Raw genomic sequence first — 21,524 nt, forward strand, 5'->3', positions numbered from 1 at the left:
GAAGTCAAGCCGTGCTAGCTCAACTTCGAGGTGATCGCGCAGGCGGGCAGACTTCCGCTGCAACTTGTCCACCCAGGCGCTGTCGGACAGTTCAGTGGAATCTTGTTCGATGAGAAGACGGTGAGGCTGCCAGCCGTGCATGGCTTCCATCGGGCTAATCTTCGTAGCGGTGTGCGGGCGAGAACGGTAGTGGAACAACAGAAGCTCGAGGGCAGTCTCCCAGTCGTCATCATCCTCGAGCGTCTTGCGGATGATCGTCAACAGCGTCCGGTTGAAACGTTCCACAGAACCTTGTGACTGGGGATGTCGAACAGCGCCCCGCTGGACCGTGACGCCAAAGGACTTGAACAGGGCTGACACAATGGCATTGACGAACTCAGTGCCATTATCGCTACGCACAACCTCAGGCGCGCCCCATCGTGAGCAGATAGAGACCATGGCAGCAGCGACCTCCGCTGAACAGTGGCGCTTCATCGGGACAACTTCGACCCACTTGGTAAAATGGTCGATGCAGACGAGTACGTAGCGGTAACCAGAACGGCTGACACCAAGCTCCAAGGTATCGATGGAGACAACACTCCAGGGGCCGTTGGCGGAGACAGGTCGTGTCGGTGGCACACCGGGGCCACCACGAGGGTTTGCAGCCGTACAGGGGGGACAGCGGCGGATGAAGTCCTGACACTTCTCGGCCATGTTGGGGAAGTAACAGACACCCCGGAGAAACCGCCACATGACCTCCCAGGAGGCGTGGCCAGTCTGTTGATGGGCACCCCGAAGAACGAACTCTTCGATGTCATTCGGCACGACTGGTACTGACATGACCTCGTTAGGGGGTAGCTTGACGCTCCGCATCAGCACGCCATCCACGACGGTCAATTGCTGCTGAACACGCTGGAATGCCGGCGAACGGACAGCATGGCCGGCCACAAGGTCCTCGACGACAACCGGAATCACCTCGTCCTGCTGCTGCGCCGCGGCAATCTCGCCCAGGGTTAGGACACGCCAGGCGGCATCATCAGCGACAGCGGCGCCAACGACATCGGCATCACCAATCGGGCCAGACATCTTCGCAGTCTGGCGGGCAAAGCGGAGGAACGGCGGTGGGACACGTGTGAGCTGATCAGCAATGTTTTGCTGTGTGGGTACCCAGACCACGTCAACACTCATGCCGGACGAGTCGACGATATCGAGAATAACCTGCAGCCGGCGTTGCACGAGGACTTCGTGCAACCCACTGACGTGAACCCGCTTGATGTTGTCGAACAGAGAACGCAGCCACCCATGCACCGTCTGGGAGTCGGTCATGATGCACAACTTCGGGATACACCAAGACGACGCGAGAGTGAGGCCCTTTACCACGGCATCTAGCTCGGCAACGTTGATGTGGCGTTTATCGGTGGCAACGCGGAGCCACGACTGGTCTTCGAGTACAGTACCATCAGCTTCGAGCACGACACCGTAGGCAATGCTGGAGGCGTCGCACCAAACACGCCAGTCTTGGGGATCGTCCGCAGTCCAGGCTCCATGAACAGGGTCGTCGCCCTCCACACGCTTTGCCGCATCGTGGTAAAGGTCGCACAACTCCTGGGGGACAGCTGCATCCCAGGCATCCGTTGTTGCAGACGCCAAGCGCTTCAGCCAGCTAGCCAAAGGGCGCAGATAGCCACAGACCGGATAATGACCAGTCAGTTGACCACACCACTGGAATACATTCCGCTTAGTCATCTGGGTAGGAGGGGGTTGCAGTGGCTCGCGTCGCTCCCACTGGCCATCGTGCGTCTGCAGACCAAGGACGCGAGTCGCATCAACGTCCACAGCAGGTTTCGTAGGCAATCCATGGGCGGTCAGCGCGTCCGCAAGGGCCTCCGCCTGATCTGTCGGCGTGATGATGTCATCAATGTAATTATCGGTGTCGGTGAAGTCACGGGTCACCCATTTCACAATAGTGTCCAAGACTTTCGGCGCAATGGCAAGGCCAAAGCCCATGCGCTCCATCACGTACTGTCGTCCTTGCCAAACGACCATCTGGAACCGCTGCTGGGTTGGGTGGATGCGAACATTCAGGAAGGCCTTACGGATGTCGACAATCTTGGACGCGCCTTTCCGTTGCCGCCACTCGCGAAGCTTCTCAGGGCACGCGGGTGCCTCCCGACCAGGGCTGGAGATGATCCGAACGTTCAGCGCACGGTAGTCCAAACACGGACGCACGGGTGTGGTAGGCTTATGTTCCTGACACACAGCCAACAGTGGCAGTACGGCGCCTGGTGGACCATGTCGATCAGCATCATACGGTACAAGCCATCCCTCCGCCAGCCAAAGGTCAATCTCGGCCTGGAACTTGGCCTCCTGCTCCGGTGACAACTTCTGGCGGGAGTATTCGCCAATACCAGAGCCAATAGGGGCTTGCGGTGGTGCGCCTGCCGACCAACGCCATTGGACTTCCCAAAAACCACGCTCGGCGTCGAAGGCGACCTCAGCATCACCCATGGACAGGGTGACATTCGGCCCATCTCGTGACACAGAGACATCGCGTGGCAACTTAGCGGAGCTCTCCGGGTTGTCAGACTCGGACGTGGTATCGGATGCAGTTGACGGATCACGCGGGCGACCAAACCATACGGTTGCGAGGACACCATCGGGGGCATAACCAAGGTGCACGCCACCCACGGAGGAGATAATGTCCAGTCCCAGAAGGATATCAGCGTCAACCACATCCAAGGTGTCGACAACGAGGAAATCAGCAGTAACTTCAGGCAGGTGCACTTTGTCATCGTCACGATGAACAGTCAACCGGACTTGCCCAGACACCACAACTTCCTGCCCATCGATGGCGGTAATGCGCGGGTTGGACTCTACGAGCTGAACGGGTACACCCAACTCGGAGACAACGCGATAGCTGATCAAGGACTTACTAGAGCAGGAATCCACGGCAGCACGCAGCCTGGCCTGGCCCTCACTATAGACATGAATCCTGGGCAGCGACGAACAGGGACTTGCCACGACACTGAGGCAGGCATTGCCCGTGGTCGACGAGCCCGAGCCCGCAGCACAGGCGGTACTAGTGGGCGTCTGAGAAGAACTGGCACCACCACTAGACTTCAGCTGAGGGCACTGACGCTTGACATGGCCGGGCTGCTGACAATGAAAGCAAACAGGAGGACGTCTCTGCCGGTTCGGGCAATCGCACCGCAAATGCCCAGTCTGATGACACTCATAGCAGAGGCGACTAGGGGTGGAACTGCCACTGGGTCGTCGAGCAGGGCTGGCTGTCAGAGCAGCAACGGGTTCCTTGACTAAGCTGCCCGCAGCACAAAGGGCACGGGCCTGGGCTGCAACTGAGCTTACCGTAGCCCCAGCAGGTTGAGAGGCTGCATCCAAACGAAGCTGCACGGCGAAGTGAGGCGGAAGCCCCACAAGGAACTGCTCCAAGAGGATCGGGTCCTTGCCGTCCGCTGCCTCCTTGTGTCCACTCAGCCGTTGCAGCCGCCGAAGATCCGCCAAGTAGGCGTCGACAGTTTCGTCCGCACGCTTCCTCCGCTTGACAAACTGATGGTAGGCATCGGCAGGGGTGACTGAAAATGACTCCACGAGCCGCTGCTTTACCTTGGCCTCGTCCTTCTGATCACCACTGGCCATCTCACACCAAACAGTGAAAGCATCACCCGACAAATACAATGGGAGTACGGCCATCCGGGCTGCTGACGACTCAAGCTTCTGGATGCCTGCCACCACCTGGAACTTCTGCCAGAATTCATCCAGATTATCATCGCGCCCCCGAAAAGGTCGCAGCAAATTGTCCACGCGAGGACCCGACGCCATCACTATACAGGCCGTCGACCAAAAACACTGTCAGAAAAAAACGAATAAGACTAGGTTCAGCAAACGGGTTTCGGCACCACTTGTGACTGAAAACTCTCCTCCCGGACTCCACAGCAACACAACCGGATAGGACGGGAATATTATAATTATTAGGACTGAACAAACATGAAACGGGAAGTACAAAAAGGAAAAGACTACATACCAGCCGCCATCAAAATCGGGCTCAACACAACAACCGGCACTACATCATTGCGCAACAACTTTGGAGCATGCGCATGCTTGGCCAAGTCCTGTTACCATGGGACCACTCTATCACATCCCTACGTGTTAGTTATCCCAAGCCCGTTTGCACAAAGTATATGTGCGCCTCTTGGTAGTTCCACTCAGGCGTACCTCAGACCCAAAGCACAGAGAGAAGTCAGGGTGGCGGAGCCCTCAGGTCCGATATAGTAAAGGAACAAAGGAACAGTAAGAAACTACAAAGTCAAAGGCCACACCGGCTCAAGCGGACAAGTCCGCTTGAGCGGCAGCGGAACTCCTATAAAGAAAGTCAAGAAAGCTATAAAAGAGAATAAGACTAATACAAGACTCATACAAGACTCAAACAAGACTAATCCAAGACTCCTCGATATCTGGCTAAGTCAGCGAACTTATACTAGCTGAAATCTATGCGAGCGGCTACGAAGGGAAGGATCGAGCAGGCAGCAGCGAACGAGTAGTGAGCTGTGCTAAACTCAGCAAAGAGTGATGTATCTAAGTATTGAAGCTAATGCTAATCATGAATCGAAGCAACTAAGCGGAACAGCAGACCAGCGGACCGGCAACAGAGACAATAGCTGACAGTTCTATGGTAATGGATAGTCTAGGTCCGGCGACAGGAGAGGTAACCCTATCCTAATCAAAAGGAAGAGAACATTGATGAAGAGCCGCGGTAGAGGTAGGTGACAGGCTGATAATGAATGTGTGCAGCACTACTATAGTATTGGTGAGTAGTACTGTCTACGCAGGGCCATGACACACGCAGTAAGTATGTAAGTTCTGAGTTACGGTCAATTCCTAGTTACTGGCAATTCCTAGTTACTGGCAATTCCTAGTTACTGGCAATTCCTAGTTACTGGCAATTCCTAGTTACTGGCAATTCCTAGTTACTGGCAATTCCTAGTTACTGGCAATTCCTAGTTACTGGCAATTCCTAGTTACTGGCAATTCCTAGTTACTGGCAATTCCTAGTTACTGGCAATTCCTAGTTACTGGCAATTCCTAGTTACTGGCAATTCCTAGTTACTGGCAATTCCTAGTTACTGGCAATTCCTAGTTACTGGCAATTCCTAGTTACTGGCAATTCCTAGTTACTGGCAATTCCTAGTTACTGGCAATTCCTAGTTACTGGCAATTCCTAGTTACTGGCAATTCCTAGTTACTGGCAATTCCTAGTTACTGGCAATTCCTAGTTACTGGCAATTCCTAGTTACTGGCAATTCCTAGTTACTGGCAATTCCTAGTTACTGGCAATTCCTAGTTACTGGCAATTCCTAGTTACTGGCAATTCCTAGTTACTGGCAATTCCTAGTTACTGGCAATTCCTAGTTACTGGCAATTCCTAGTTACTGGCAATTCCTAGTTACTGGCAATTCCTAGTTACTGGCAATTCCTAGTTACTGGCAATTCCTAGTTACTGGCAATTCCTAGTTACTGGCAATTCCTAGTTACTGGCAATTCCTAGTTACTGGCAATTCCTAGTTACTGGCAATTCCTAGTTACTGGCAATTCCTAGTTACTGGCAATTCCTAGTTACTGGCAATTCCTAGTTACTGGCAATTCCTAGTTACTGGCAATTCCTAGTTACTGGCAATTCCTAGTTACTGGCAATTCCTAGTTACTGGCAATTCCTAGTTACTGGCAATTCCTAGTTACTGGCAATTCCTAGTTACTGGCAGTTCCTAGTTACTGGCAATTCCTAGTTACTGGCAATTCCTAGTTACTGGCAATTCCTAGTTACTGGCAATTCCTAGTTACTGGCAATTCCTAGTTACTGGCAATTCCTAGTTACTGGCAATGCTCGGTCCCAACCTGCAACCCGGATTAGGGGAGTCAGTTTACTGTATTATCTGACTGTGTTGCTAGGTGTTTACTGTACTGTGTGTCTGTGTGTTGCTATCCGTTTCACAACCACCAGCAGCAGCAGCACTACAGGGACAGCCCCCATCGTGAGTCAGTCTCCACCACGGCAAGCAGCAGGCAAAGCTCCGACGTGTTCTCCAGCGTCGATGCAACACCGCGGCACAGTAGACAGAGCCGCCCATCGCAAACCTATGTTGAAAAGTAGGTGGTATATGTGCAGTTAATCTCGGGTATAATAAGAACAGCTCGTGAATAACGACACAACCTTCAGACCTACAAGCAGTGACTACTTGACTGCATATTTTAAACCTCACAAATAACGACACTTTTCTCATCCTCAACCGAGGGCTGGTTAGTCGCAAGGCTGGCTGTATGGCTTTCGCTTTTTCACTTTCGCATGTTGCTATGACAACTGGCTATATCCCCAGGGCATGGCACAGGGGGCAGCAGAACCGGTCCGTGGTCAGGCCATGGCCGGAACAACTCTTTGGCCAACAACGGGTGATAACTGCCGAGGCCGAGGGGGTGGGGTGGGGGGGGGGGGGTATGGCTGGACCAATCAGAAACTGCTCTGTTCGCCGGTCCCGCAGCGCTCCTATCTCGTCTTGCAAGATGGCTTGCCATGCACTGTCGCACTCGCTAAGGTGAACATGACTGATTGTGTGCTGTGCTTCTCTCTGTTCATCGGCATTCCGATACATAGTTTCATGGCAGGTGGAATGGTTCAGCCGGCTCCACAATCACCCTCCAACATGACTGGTAAGCTGGTAAGCTGGTCAGGCAACAGTGCCAGAAGATCCTCTGCCTAGCTTTCTTGGAAAGAGCAAATGTTTTTTTTTTTTTAACAAGGGTGTGTTGTGCTGGGTTGTAGTCAAAGTGGCATAGCATGACATTGCACCCTCCTTCGTGCCCCTCCCCCCCCCCCCCCACACACACACACAATCAGTGCAAAATAATTTAAAACTAACAGCGTACCTATGCTTGAATCGACTTATCAACACATCAGTGTTTTCCTGCGCAGTGTGCATGGTGTGCATGTGGACACTCTAAACTGTATGCCATTCTGCTGGTTCAGCACTACAGTGGAGTACACATAGCGTTAGATGCAGCATTACCGTGGTTACGGTGCCACTCCACGTGTAGAGCAATGCAGATACATGCATGCACAAGCTTCCCCACGTGCATTCTTTCTTGCATGCTGGCTTTGCAACTCTGGTGTGGAGTATATGGTGTACTGAGCCATGCTAGAAGACATTACTCAGATCAACCCTACTCTTTTAAATGGTGGTTGCTTGAATGGAAACCTATCCATCTCTGAGTTGTTCCAAGAATATGTCTTGTCTCCTAGTTACTGTGCCAGGGTCGGCGGGGGATTCTAGTTCCTCGGTGAACTACTTGTATTTAGTACTACAGTCTGTATCGGCTATAGCGTACCCTTTTGATTTCCTTGATTTTATCACTATAACCCATGCATCACTATAATGCGATACGATCAATTTTTCTTCTTCTTTTTTTCGATCGACAGATGAAAGGCAAGGAAATACTTCCAGCATGGCGTTTTGACAAATGAGCATGCTACATAGTTAACAGTGCTTGCATTTCCATGAAAAAATTCTGTTACAGTATGTATGTACATGTATATGTATCACTATAAAAATAAGCAACGGGAAGAAAGTAAAAAATAGGGCCTTTGATATTATTGCTACATGTATTTTAAAAACGAACTTAGAAGTTGCGACTTCGGCGGTATTAGTCATGAAGTTGGTTGCTCCAACGAGGAGCACACGCTTCTTGCCGAACTTGACACTTGACTGACTCAGGACTGCCATCCGGAGCACACGAGGAGCACGTCGCACCTTCCGCTCGGCAAGCCTGAAAGAAAGCACCACTGCACTCCCTGCTCAATACACAGTGTTTTGGGGAATTCACCCCTCATCAGTTGAGCTTGAGTAGGCTGAGGAAGATTGTGCCTGAAAAGCACCACTTATATACTGCTCTCCAGGCCAAACCATCACCAGGGATACAAACTTACAGAGACGCTTTTTTCCAGCGCGACAAACACCTCGTGAAGCCCCAGGTAGCAGCGTGAGTCAGAGTCGCTCATGGAGTTGTGCTAAACAGACGTTGAGAGCCAGTATAGCTATTCACAACGCTGTCACCTCCAACAACTAGTTGCACGTCCGCGTGAGAGACAACAATACGAACTTAGAAGTTGCGACTATGGCGGTATTAGTCATGAAGTTGGTTGCTCCAACGAGGAGCACATGCTTCTTGCCAAACTTGACACTTGACTGACTCACGACTGCCATCCGGAGCACACGAGGAGCACGTCGCACCTTCCGCTCGGCAAACCTGAAGGAAAGCACCACTCCCTGCTCAATACACAGTGTTTTGGGGAATTCACCCCTCATCAGTTGAGCTTGAGTAGGCTGAGGAAGATTGTGCCTGAAAAGCACCACTTATATACTGCTCTCCAGGCCAAACCATCACCAGGGATACAACTTACAGAGACGCTTTGTTTCCAACGCGACAAACACCTCGTGAACACCAGGTATTTTAAAGCTATCACTATAGCCGATAATAATATAGTGTGTTATGCATGTTTTGATTCTTTGTTGCCATCATAATATCTGATATATCATTACATCCGATAATATTGGTTATAGTGATATTTTTACTGGATGAAATACGTTTTGCTTTTGATACTTCGTACCAATATCACTGTAGCTGATATATTCTTATATCCGGTCACTCTATAGCGGATACAGACTGTATTTAGTTCCAGTGTGTCTATGTTGTTGAGCACTCCGGATGCTGCATCATCATTGTCATCACCATCGGTAATCTTGTCGGAATGTTTGTGTGCAGTCTCCAGCTTTGGGTCCATTCACTCTCCAGCCATGTCCACCCCGCCGCCATCAGCAATGCATCAGATGCAATTCATGCGAGGGAGTAGCGCAGGAGGCGGAATGGTAAGTGCCGGTGGCTGGGATAATGCATTCATTTTTATGGCGGGGCCGGGATCTGCACTTCTTGCACGGCATTCAAGAGGAAGCCGGGAATGGGGTAAGAGAAAAGAAGGGTTGTAGGTGGTCAACGGGGTGTGTATGCCATACATCATATCGATCATAGATGCTTGTGTTATGCTGCAGCATGGGATCAATGCTTCACTGCAAATGTACATGCCTGTACAGTGTAGAGTAGTTTGTTTTGGATGCCTTTAATATTCAGTTAGAGAGATGGCGCTGCTTTAGCAACCGCGCATGCACATCTGACTGCACTCCTGGGGTGGAATCTGAGTTCGTGCAGAGCAAGTTCACATTGTTAAATTATTTGTTGGTTTGCTGTTCACATTTTCAAGGTTCCTGCACCGGCAGGGCTCTCCATGCCAGCTGCTATGAACCTAAATCAAGCACCCATGTCCGCCCACCCAGCAACAGTTGTACAGAGTCCGCTATGGTGGACAACATCATTACAACGAGCAACTAGGTATGTACAGGCGTGTGTGTGTGTGTGGGGGGGGGGGGTGTGCGTGTTTGTGTGTACGCGTGCGTGTGTGCATGCGCACTAACATGTACTGTACTTTGAAGTTGTGAATTGAGGCTGGGGTCTAGAAGACCTGGTGCTAGTGCGAATAGTCAGATATTTATAGATTATCGACCGATGTGGCGGTTTCAAGTATACGTGCTATATAGACGGAATAAGGGATCGAGGTCCCCCGAGGTCTTTTACAAGGTCTGTATAGTTGGCATGCATAGGGCGACTATGAGGTCAATTATCATCTTCTCCAAAAAAGGAGTCTGCGTTCAATATATTTGACCGCTTAGGTATCAGGGAAATCAGTGGGGTCAAATACTTCAGTACTAAGATGGCGATAATATTATTACACTGCACAGATTACGGGTATCAAGCTGGCAGCAGTGGCCATTCGGAAGTTTGAAACTGATTTGGTATTGCTATGACCAGAGGAATTGCATTCAATGGGCAACGACTGAAGTGGTTCCATATGACCGATACAGAGTGGTTTACACAGTGGCTGTTATGAAGCCACAGTGCAGTGGCATGATCAGCAGCACACTGTGCATTGAGCTCGCTATCAGATGACCTGGACATAGCAGTTATTTCTGCATGCTGCACCAGCAGTTAGACACAAGATGGAAACACAACTGAATAGTCTTATGTAGGCTGCTTGTAGTAGACTGCTTATAGTGGACTGCCTATAGTGGACTGCCTATAGTGGACTACCTGTCGTGGACTGCTTATAGCGGGCTGCCTATAGTAAACTGTTTTAGCGGACTGCCTATAGTGGATTGCTTATAGTGGACTGCCTATAGTGGACTGCTTATAGCGGACTGTCTATAGTAGAATGTTAAGCGGATTGCCTATCGTAGTCTGCATATTGTGGACTGCCTATAGTGGACTGCATATAGTGAACTGTCTATAGTAGTCTGTTTTAGCGGACTGCCTATTGTAGTCTGCTTATGGTGGACACCGCTTTAGGAGCTGCATCTGCGCCTTGATCCTTGAAGGGTGGTGGCGTTCCTACGGATGCGGAAAACCCGGTTTCCAGCCGAGTCTCACGCGAACCGTGAAATTTTAATTTATGGTAGACTGCCTATAGTGGACTGCTTGTAGTGGCCTGCCTACAGTAGACTGCTTCTACATGTAGTGGACTTCCTAGTAGACTGTTTTAAACGGACTGCCTATAGTAGACTGCTTATTGTGGACTGCCTGCAGTGGACTGCTTATAGTGGACTGCCTATAGCGGGCTACCTATAGTGGACTGCATATAGCGGACTGCCTATAGTAAACTGCTTAAAATGGGCTGTCCATAGTGGATTGTAGTGCACCCTAGTTTACCATCCAAGTAAGTTGAAGTAACACATCAGTGGATTCCTCCTCGTTCATGAATTTTGGGGCACTGTCTGTCTCAGTACATTGTGGTGCACGGGTATGGTCATGTACTAACGTGTGTGTGTGTGTGTGTGTGTGTGTGTGTGTGTGTGTGTGTGTGTGTGGTGTGTGTGTGTGCATGCATGCATGCGTGCGTGTGTGTGCGCGCGCGTGTATATGTGTATGTGCACATGTATGTGTTATTATGTGCTTCAGAGCTGAGCTCCTTGACCTGCAACTACAGGTTCTCCTGGAGAAGGGACAGCTGAGAAAGCTGCTGAAAACATTCGAGGAGGAATTTCACCGCCACACTGGGAGGTATGGAGTTGCCAACACACGCTTTAGTGCTGATGTTTTGATTTTTGCTACCCATGCACCCAGCAGGCAGTTCACACTGATTTTTTAGTATTTCACTGGGCCATGGAATCAGCAGCTGATTGGACCCTACCAATGCAGACTGAATTCTGATTGGATTGGTTTATTTAACGTCGAATAACAAACAGGCAGTGTTGCCTTATTACATGAGATCGACTAAAGTTACAGGCACACAAATGTAAGGAAAAGATTAAAAGAAAAATAGAGTAGGATTTAAGACAGCAGAGGAAAGATTGAATCACCATTCGAGCTGCACAAGTGTTTCCGTGTACAGTGACTCACGGTGGTGTGCTTTTACATACAGTTCTTTGAGGGAGTCGGGCTGGCATGGGCAGAAGAGAAGCCGTGCAAATAATGTCCTCTTTGCAGATCGGTTGCTCAAGACACCTAACTTTGGTTTTCCTGGTTCTGTACATCGGCGCCTGTGCTCACAGGAAGATCACCAAGCATGATAGAGGTCGCATGACGGCTGAGTATGACCGGTACAAAGTAAGTGGATGGCTTCGTCATGTCCTATCATAATAATGTGCACGAGATTTATGCTGCCGATTCTGTGGTGATTTTGTACATGACTCGCATAAACGTTCATTGACGCAGTTGCGCTGTACAGTATCAATGTAGAGTCGTCAGCTAGCGTAACCATGAACTGCAGTCCTAGTGAACTAGGACTTCTCTAAGTAACGTTACATCATGATGCTCTGTACTGATGTGATGGAAAGTTGCACAGGTCCGTAGGATACACAATGGTTAACTTACTCTGGAGAAGAATGGTGTGGTCTTGGTAAACTGTTCTGCTTCACATGTACATCGGCTTGAGTATTCACGGATGTGTGTGTGTGTGTGTGTGTGTGTGTGTGTGTGTGTGTGTGTGCGCGCGTGCGTGTGTGCGCGTGTGTATGTGCATATGTGCTTGTTGTGCAGTACTGCAAGGCCCAGTTGAAGCTGCTTGACGCTCTCCTGTCCAAGCCCATTCCAGACAATCAGCAGGCACCGTTGTAAAGGCAGTCCTGCACCCATGCATGGGGAACACTGGTTGCTGGGCTGTGTGCGGTTACTCAACGTCCAGGAGCCTGCTGCAGCTGCCAGATAACACTAAGAACATCGCGGTCGCAACCCTGATGCAACAGTACTCGGCCTCGTCACAGCATCGGTGGACTCCAGACGATAAGAGACTGATTGCGCAGCGAAATCATACAGCCTCGATGGTCATCCACGCATAGCACCTTCTGGCCAGTATCAACAACAAATCTTCCATACTACATACTACTAGGAATTTAGGATATGACAGTACATGCACCCTCCACTACCATCTATGCTTTGAAACATAAAATGAATGGGTTGCTGGTCCAGACCAGGATTAGGCCAGTTCAATGTTCAAACTGATATCCTTACTTTCTTGGCATTTCACCAGTCCTAGAGTCAAAACTTAGTACTTGGGAGCACTGGTGCTGGATACTAGTACACTAAATATTGAGTGTTGATTTTTGTACATAGAATGCCACTTGAGAACATCCGTATTCCACTGTGGAACAACCTTTTTTTTCAACTCCAGCATAACACGCGCTCCTGGGGAGCAAACTCTTTTGAAAATACACTCAAACGCCTCTTATCCGGACGCCTCAGATACGGGCACGTCTCTCTACCGGGCACCTTAAGCTTGAGTTCCTATGGCAAAAATGCTTCGAATTTGGGGGTGTTGAACTTTTTCCCATAGGTGGAAGTGCCTATTTTTCACTGCCAACCTGTGTAATCCACACGTTTTTTATCAATGGGTTCCTTTTGAATCCTGAACATGTGCAATACATTCCAAATAAACTCCTTCAAAAATGATATGATACATGGTAGATGAGTTATCCTGAGATACGGGCAGTGCCCGGTCCCAAGTTGCCCGGATAAGAGACGTCCGAGTGTACTCCAAAATAAAGTCAATCGAAACGAGCAGCAGGCCAGCTTCAGAAATGCTCGGGTGCGCGGTTGTTCAAATTATATACATGTACTCGACATCTCATCATTCCCGGAATAATGTAATAAAATTGAATTATAATAGCGCATTAGTTAGTGGTGAATTGGTAATAATAAAAAGCAGGCCAGCTGTTTTGAAATTTCAAATCAAAGGCTAGCGTTTTCAGTTTACGCGTTGAATGTGAAAACAAATTCATTACAATGTAGTCAGTTATTCGCTTCTAACTCTTCATCAAGTGTGTTCGTGTCGCTGCTACCTATGGAATGCGCTACTAACCAGGGGCATGAATAATGCAAAAGTAATAGCATGGAAGCACATCAGAGCCTGGTGGGAGGAATGCAGAAATTAAATAGATGGAGTCTGAGCAGACAAATCCTGTAGATAGCGGCCACTGGCCACGCATAGCTACAAATCAGCGGCAGCGTTTCAGAGTACGTGCACTACGCTCCCTCAAATCTTATTTCTTACAATGGAAAAACACATCCAGGCCGGCTGGACGATGAGGCAGTCTGCGATTCTTGTAGGCAAGCATCTTCAACGCGGTTCATGCTCCACTGCTGCAGGTGCTGAGGCAGCTGGGAACGCTTCAAATCCAGCTCCATGGTGCGCAGGACTTGCATCAGGTTAGCAACTGGCGGGAAATTGATACCAATGCCATCTTCCGTCGAGGAAAGCGATTCACTGCCGTCCACTTCGTTGGTTCCGTCATCAGTGAAACTGGCTTTGCTGCTGCTGTTTGGTATCGATTTCGCATGGCCTTTCTGACTGAAAGAGGAGAGTTCCCAGCTTTCCTTGGCATCAGTTTGCATGGCTGCAGTGACGTACTTCTGTGACATGTAGCGTGACGCGGCTGGGTGACCCCACTCCACCAGCAGAGTAACCACGTCTTCGTACTTCAACCGATTCAGGATCTACACACACACACACACACACACACACACACGCACACACACACACGCACACACATGCGGTGCAAGAGTGTGCACACAGGGCAAAGAAGTGCTCAGTTTCCTTTGGGTGCTGATGTCATCAATGACATCATACTTGAATCGTTCACTGTCACGATGGCCTATGGACACCATCCTGCACAATAAGGTTGTACTGAAGTACAGTGCTGATCAATGAAATCCGGTCGTGTGAGTCAAGTTTATGCCTTGTACCATTTCGCAGCGCAGTGTTTGCAGGTCCAGGGCTGTGCAGCGCCCGGCGCATACTTGAGCGACTCGACTGTATTTCAATGAGCAGCACTGTACTTGGAGCACATGTAGCTTGCCCTGCGTGGAACACACACTGTCCTGGCCAGAGAAATCCAACCTCATGAATAATAATAGCGCCGGGGGCTATGCGGTCCTAGCACTGCACGCAACACTCTGCTCACTTGAGCACAGTGCTACTATATTCATGAGGTCGGATTTCTCTGACCAGAACTGTACAAGCTGCTAAGCTACTGTAGTAAGTTGGATGTTGCATGTCGCTTATCTGGCATTCAGTCATCCAGCACCTCGGCTATCCAACAACGCACTGACAGCTCACACCACACTATAATGGACCTTATGCCATTTGTACAGATCCACGAAATCCCGTAGACCCGGTAGGGTGCTGAATGTGCAGGACCCTATTGTGTTTTCTGCTATTTCCACTAAGAAATGGGCCCTGAAGGCATTTCATATGAAAACCTTTTTCTGACAAAGATCTAGCTAGTCATTAGTTCTAACCAAAGTGAAGAAGCTGGAAAAGTGATTGCTGGTCATTAAATTATGAGGCTCAAAAGGTCAAATGCGCATGCCTAGCACACAATGAACACCCTACGAGGTGATTATGCATTTCTAAGCATTTTTCGTTTCTAAGCAAATGCGTAAAATCAGCAAACCGTCTCGTACATATCCAATGCATGCGGTACAATATTCCAAAATATAGCACAGTGAGAGACTTCCCTCGGTCTTCATCTTCCTTTCCCAGCATGTGTTTTGTTCAAGAAGACTAGGTTTGTCTTTATTTTAGAGCAGTTTGTTGCTCTTCACGATCGCTTCAGTAGCAGAAATAATGTAAAATCGCCCTTTTATGGATCCCGTTTGTGAGGAGCCTGCCGAACCAGGCCCAGAAAGTTCATGTAATAGCAGTAGTAGCGACAGCACTGGATCTGCTAATGGAGAAGAAAGCCATAAAACGACTTCTGATACAGATATGGCATCAAATATTGAGCCGGATGAACCCAGCACAGATTCAGCTAGCAAGCGAGCAACGCTCGCTGTCAGAGCATTCTATTCTCCTGTAACGAGCAGTGCATTTCGTTCGAAGGTCGCTGCGGCAAATGCATTTGACGTGAGTCGGCAGATGTTCCGACATATAGAGAAGGAACTGGAGGTGTCTGGCGTGTTGTCAAACATCAAGAGTGGGCACCTTCCTCCTCCACCTCTGCCAGATGTTCACGACAATGGTTCAGTGACCACACCATCTGCACCTGGTGGCATAGAGTTTGACATGGCAACAGTGGAGGCTGCCATCAAAGCCAAATGCACACGTTCTGGTGACAATGTCAAGTATGGGACACATGGATTGGTGGGCATGTATCGTGAGGGCGTGAAATGGGCCGTGGAGTCAATGCACACGGGCAATCTGCGGAAGGATGGGCGCAGAGCATCTGAGCTGTTAGCCTTGATGAACATCAAAGTGTCTGACACGACACTTCACCTGAAGTTGAGAGAATATGAGGCTTCGCTGAAACCTGATGTTACCGTCGTGAATGTCCAGACACCATGCACAACTGGCCAGAGAGCGAAGTTACCGATGCGATATGAAGTCCAACTTGTGGAGTTCGTACAGAAATTACGTGCTCTGAACCTAAAGGCAGGCAAGTCGCTGATAGTTGGTGCAGCTAACCACCTCATCAAAGGAACTGAGCTAGCTGACTTGTTCAAGGACAAGCAAGTAACCTATGCTTGGTATTACTCGTTCATGAACCGCTATGGCATTAAGATGAAAAACCAGGTCCGGCTGGAAATGGACAGCAAGAGGTGGACAACAAGTGATCACTTCTGCTATGAAGTCGTGATGGTTGGTATGATTCAGTGTGGCATTGCTGTGAAGCAAATGCGTAAAATCAGCAAACCGTCTCGTACATATCCAATGCATGCGGTACAATATTCCAAATATAGCACAGTGAGAGACTTCCCTCGGTCTTCATCTTCATCGTCAGCTGGCTGCCAAGGATGCAGCAAAGCTGTTGTGGAGCCACCATCACCAGGGCCTAGCACACGCACTTGGTAAACTTCAGAAGAAGCACCTTTCTGCCCTTCTGATTCTCACCAAGAGCCCGGTTAAAGGCAATGAAACGCATGGTGTGTTGGCCTCACACCTTGAGAACAAGCTCAAGAGCGATGACCTGGAGAAGCAAGACAAGAATATACGAGAGCTTGTCAACCTCTTCTACGAAATCCCAGTGTCATGTTCCCCAGCGTCAGCGTCAACAACCACGACCATCAGCAGTCTCCCGTCCCCGGCGGCCACCATGTCGCCATCAGCATCCCCTGGTGCATCCTTCTGGCCTAGGAGTGTTTCAACTCCACTACCCAGGGCAACGGCGGCTGTTTCACCTCGACCAGCCTTCCTGATGCAGCCTAGACTCCCACTGCCCAGCAATTACAGCGGACCCAGGCTACCAACTGGATATGCTGCTCGGCCGACACCAAGAGGAAACCCACCATCATCCAGTGGATCCAGTTGAGCTGATGACCATGTGTGGCGCAGGTTTGGACACGTTCTCCTGGCGGCCCTTCGGACAATTTCTTCTTCTTTCTTATTTATTCCGGTTCATTGTTCTGTTCATAGTCCACACGCTACTATGATCTTCAAGTAATCATGCTTCTATGGTGTTGCCAGACCCGGGCCATGCTCTATTTCAATTGTAATGCACATGTTGTGGTTCTTTAAAACTTTTTGGTTTCAGTGGATGCTGGGAAGCCACTTCTTTAGGGCTCTAATTGCTTGCGGAAGACTTTGTTTTTTTGGCATTAGTACTTGTCACTGTTCTAGCATGTACATGTATGTGTGTAGAATGGAAGAGTGCGATGAAATAACACTAAACATAGTCATTTTACACAATGCTTAGAATCTAAAACGTTCATATTCATAGCATCATATCAACCCAAATGTAATCCATTCCTTGGGGCGTTATGATAGTCATATTCAGTTGAAACTTGGTGAAGATAGAAAGAAAGGGATCATCTTCTGAGTGAGGCCAAAAAATGTATACACATGCGCACTGACACCCCGATATTGTACGATTTTACAATCATGCTTAAAAATGCATAATCACCTCGTACCGGGTCTACGGGATTCTACGGGATTTCGTGGATCTGTACAAATGGCATAAATTAATTTCACGGTTCGCGTGAGACTCGGCTGGAAGCCGGGTTTTCCGCATCCGTAGGAACGCCACCACCCTTCAAGGATCAAGGCGCAGATGCAGCTCCTAAAGCGGTGGGAGGTAAGTAGATCAGCTCACCAGCAAGTGGTCAAAGACCGAAAATCCCATTCACTGCATCCATGTTTTCCTCGTGCCAGGCCACGAGTTCCCAATTAACTGTGGGTCGCAGCACGGCTGGAAAAATCCTTTCGCTTCCAAGCAGGACTTGAACCTGGTACCCTCTGTTTCTCAATCATGGTCTTATACTATCCCACTATGCCTGCCTGCATAAGGTCGATTATATTATACAGTCCTACTTCAAGACAATGTGGACAGTGAGCATCAGGAACGTTGCCTTTGCGCAACGCTACATACAAGTCAGTCTCTAGAAAGGAGCATGACGACTGCCTCAGGACAATACTGGTAAACAGAGCATCAAACATACAGGTAAAATCATGCTCCGCGGTCCTCTTGATTTGTGAACACAAGATGGCGATGTAGCTTCAGTTCTCCAGAATAGCTATTTATCCAACAGCGTCCGGTCTTGGAGGTACCGGATAACTGCCACGCGAATACAAACAAGAGCACCCCCACCCCATTCAGTGAAGCATGCCAAACAACAAACTACCACATAGTATCGAGATGAACACGCAAGCAGCCATGAGAAGGCTGGATAAAAATACTAAAAAAGCCTCACCTGGAACTTTAGCTCTGCATTCTCTGGTGTGTTGTTCAGTTCCCGGACGACACGGCGAACAAACTCCAGCGGTAGACTGAAGACATTCTGCTGTGCATACTGCAGGAATGTCAGGTGTTCCAGGCAACGCAGACCCAGCGCAGCAAAGAACTGGTTGAATCCGCTTGGCGTCGGGAAACCACAGCTACGTACCGCGGCTGAGAAGTGTTCGGCCATGGTGAACAGTGCCTTGTCGCGTGGCCCACCTCGGTCACTAAGAAGCACCTGCGATGGCTGACCGAGTGTCGGGTGACGCAGTGATGTCCAGATGGCATTCAGCAGGTATTTGCTGTGGTGCATCTGCGTGCTGGCATACTCATGTGCGATCTGCTGGCACTTCTCCGCTGACTCGTGCGAGTGGCGTTTCAGGTGGAAACGAAAGTGATCGACAACAAGAGTTCGCCGATGATCGGCGAGGATCTCTTCTTCGGGTTGCGTTTCCAGGAAAGGTAGTGAGGACGCTGGTGCCAGCGTGGTGGGACGTTGAGCCGAGGCACTGCGCCGGGCATTGAGTGAGGAGGAAAGACGACGGAAGAAGCCGAGCGACTCGGTTGGCTGTGTGCCGGAGATAGATGTTGACGGCGAGTCCGACGTTGGTGACGGTGACGGAGCACTTTCCAACTTGTGCTGGATTGCCCGCAGGTTGAAGCGAGCTGGACCGTCACGAAGACGGAGATTGCGCTGCAGGCCAAGCAGTAGCTTGTTCTGAGACGGCACAACCACTTGAGCTAGCGGTTCCTGCGTCGGGTCCGGCTGCCAACCAATAATCTGCTCCTTCAGTCCATGCATGCGGCTGTAGGAAATGCGAACATGCTGGCAGCCATCGCGGCCTTCTTCGACATGATTGCGAAAGGGATCGGCCAGGGATATGGGCAGCAGCTGCATGACAGTTTGGTCGAGTTGCTCACGGCGCATGTGAGTGTAAGAAGCAGCCAGGAGATACTCGGCGAGTAGCGTGGTGCAGTCCGGCGCAGCCGGGTCGCGGCACAGGTGCTCAATCATCTTTCTCGCCAGGCCACTGTCACGCTGGTGAATCAGAGCCAAGTGAAGCACGGCGGCTCGCAGTGATTCCTGCTGCGTCTCCGCAAACAGAATGGCCAGCTCCTGGCGATGAATACTGACTGTGTACGCTTCCTGCCGCTGCACGTTGAAAATGCCACCAGTGGACGGCTGCAGCGCCAACACGGGCCACGGCGATACTCTTGTTCCATTGAATGGCAACACAGGCACATCCTCCTGTAACAGCAAGTGATGGAATGCCCCGTGCTCCGTGGAGCAGTCCAGCAGATGCAGCATCCTGCCGGGCATGTAGACCATGACGTAGTCGCCCAGAGCGGCGAAGAGCAGCTGCTGCGGCCGCTGGTTCTCCTGCAGTGCCGGCATGAGGGGCATGGACAGCTCCATGTGGTACGCGTGGTGCAGTATGCACACCGAGTACTTCAGCGACGCCGGGAACTGCGAGTCCTGGCTCCTGCCGCCGGCGTGCTGGTAAGCGACGCACAGCGATCCAACACGCTGCTCGCCACCCAGCTGCAACACGGCCATGTTACAGTTGATGTCGGGAACGCACTCGCACCACGTTGCGTCCAGATCGTACACCGGTGCATCGCTGATCACCATCGAGAACTGCAGACGTACTTCCATTACAACTTCGTGGGCACCACCATCAAAGAACTCGGCAACTCGCAACACCGGATAGAAAGAAGCGTCATCGTCCAAGCTGCACCCACTCCCGTTCAAACTGTCCAGGTCCGAATACTCTAGATCGGAATTACCTGCATCCACCTGTGGCTTGTTGTATACAAAGTACAATCTTTGATTAGCGTGTGACCACTGGAACCAGACCGGGCGAGACCACAGCTCGCATGTAACTGGCTGACCGCAGATCACCAACACATTGTCAAGCTGTTGTAGTTTGAAATGATAGATGCCGACAGATTCGCGGTGCAGGATATACAGCATGTACACGTCCTTGCTCGGCGCTGCCGATCGGCCGGTGTTGGCGTAAATGAACTGTGTCCGCTGGTACAGAGAGCGCTCCACGTTCAGAGCCAGCAGTCGGCCAGCAGGCTTGAGTTCCACCACATAAGAACGATACGTTCTAATCGGCGACGCACCCGCAATGGATCGCGAGGCCTCATCGCCTGCTTCATTGCCGTGCTCACCTTCATTGTCCGTTGTTTGACGCGTGACTTCAGTGAACGACAATAGAGATCTACCCTGGTCAATACTGGCTGACACGACGTGTGTCAGCTCATCATGAGCGTATAGCAATGTCAGGGGATTACGGCCCTCCAGCAGCCCTATCAGCGTCACCGCTTTGCCATCAGACCCATCCTTGTTCGTTACACCCACCCACGACACGAGCACACTGCCATCGCGCTCTCTTCCTATCACCTTCGCTTTCAGCAGCTTCACCGCCGCCTGACCACGCTCATCCATGGACGCAAACGATCCATCTTCTTTCGTTTCGGTGATCAAATGAGCAACAAATGGCAGGAGGCTCTCACCTAGACTGAAAATCGGTGAAAATTCAAACATGGTGTTTACTCCGCGTCGTGGATCATGGTGAAATCTTAGTAAGCAACACCCATGTCCCGTTTGAAGGAAGCTCCTCGCCAAGAGCTGTTGATGTTAGCTGCATGCAGGCTTCCTTCCCACCAGCATCGATGTGCTTCAACGAGTGACAATTAATTTTCCATAATTATAGAAAGCTTGTTGTCACCTACCTACCATGTACCAGTACTGCAGTCCGCTTGCTTCAAAGACTTTTTTATTAGTTCAATGCTTGTTTTGCTTTTGGCTTGGGGGACCATTGCTTCATTTGCCTTTGAACTCTGAAGTCTGAGTATGACTCTGATAAGTATTTTGGTTCCAGACGTTCGAAGCTAAAACTGACCACTGACAAAAGTGGGAGATGATTTTGCCGAGCATGACGCTGTGTTGACGCCATACAGTAGGCAAGGAAACGGCGAATCCATCAGATCACATTGCACTCACTGCACTGTGTCTGCAGAGTGCAGACTGCAGAGATCGAGAGAGCCAGCGCCCAGCGGCCCAGCTCTGCACAGAGCCTCAGAGGTCACCTGGTCACATGTGATCAGGGAGTAATAATACTACTCTGTGCATGTGATCTCGGTTCTGCAAATCTGTTCCGATGCAAAAACAAAAGTGACGGCGATGAACCGCCTTGACAATCCCACTTCCAGACT

The 21,524-nt window shown here is 50.1% G+C and overlaps 2 protein-coding genes across 5 annotated transcripts in view; one reads left to right on the plus strand and one right to left on the minus strand.

Annotated features, from left to right (window-relative positions):
- LOC135815710 (uncharacterized) overlaps nt 1-12,689 on the plus strand; it is a 36,510-nt gene extending 23,821 nt beyond the window's left edge. For 2 of the 4 annotated variants that reach the window (XM_065329038.1, XM_065329042.1), the window contains exons 23-29: nt 5,993-6,141; nt 6,644-6,699; nt 8,809-8,912; nt 9,302-9,429; nt 11,050-11,151; nt 11,643-11,697; nt 12,130-12,689. In XM_065329038.1, coding sequence (XP_065185110.1) covers nt 5,993-6,141; nt 6,644-6,699; nt 8,809-8,912; nt 9,302-9,429; nt 11,050-11,151; nt 11,643-11,697; nt 12,130-12,207 — 672 coding nt within the window. In that variant the 3' untranslated portion in view covers nt 12,208-12,689. The remainder of the gene's footprint in view (nt 1-5,992; nt 6,142-6,643; nt 6,700-8,808; nt 8,913-9,301; nt 9,430-11,049; nt 11,152-11,642; nt 11,698-12,129) is intronic. The other 2 variants (XM_065329039.1, XM_065329040.1) reach the window with 2 other exon arrangements.
- Nucleotides 12,690-12,992: 303 nt separating this feature from the next.
- Nucleotides 12,993-21,206, minus strand: LOC135815711 (protein pigeon-like). The gene is made up of 2 exons (XM_065329043.1): nt 18,274-21,206; nt 12,993-14,082 (listed from the first exon to the last, which is right to left on the minus strand). The coding sequence occupies exons 1-2, from the start codon at nt 20,851-20,853 to the stop codon at nt 13,636-13,638; spliced, it is 3,027 nt and encodes a 1,008-aa protein (XP_065185115.1). The 5' UTR covers nt 20,854-21,206; the 3' UTR covers nt 12,993-13,635.
- Nucleotides 21,207-21,524: the final 318 nt, after the last annotated feature.

The sequence above is a fragment of the Sycon ciliatum genome, chromosome 4, assembly GCF_964019385.1.
Source record: "Sycon ciliatum chromosome 4, ocSycCili1.1, whole genome shotgun sequence".
NCBI lineage: Eukaryota > Metazoa > Porifera > Calcarea > Leucosolenida > Sycettidae > Sycon > Sycon ciliatum.

Excerpts from the sequence above, each read along its gene's own strand:
- LOC135815711 (XM_065329043.1), bottom strand. The coding sequence starts at position 20,853 with ATGTTTGAATTTTCACCGATTTTCAGTCTAGGTGAGAGCCTCCTGCCA. Across the intron at positions 14,083-18,273 it reads ATGCAGAGCTAAAGTTCCAG|ATCCTGAATCGGTTGAAGTA; the intron begins GTGAGGCTTTTT and ends GTGTGTGTGTAG.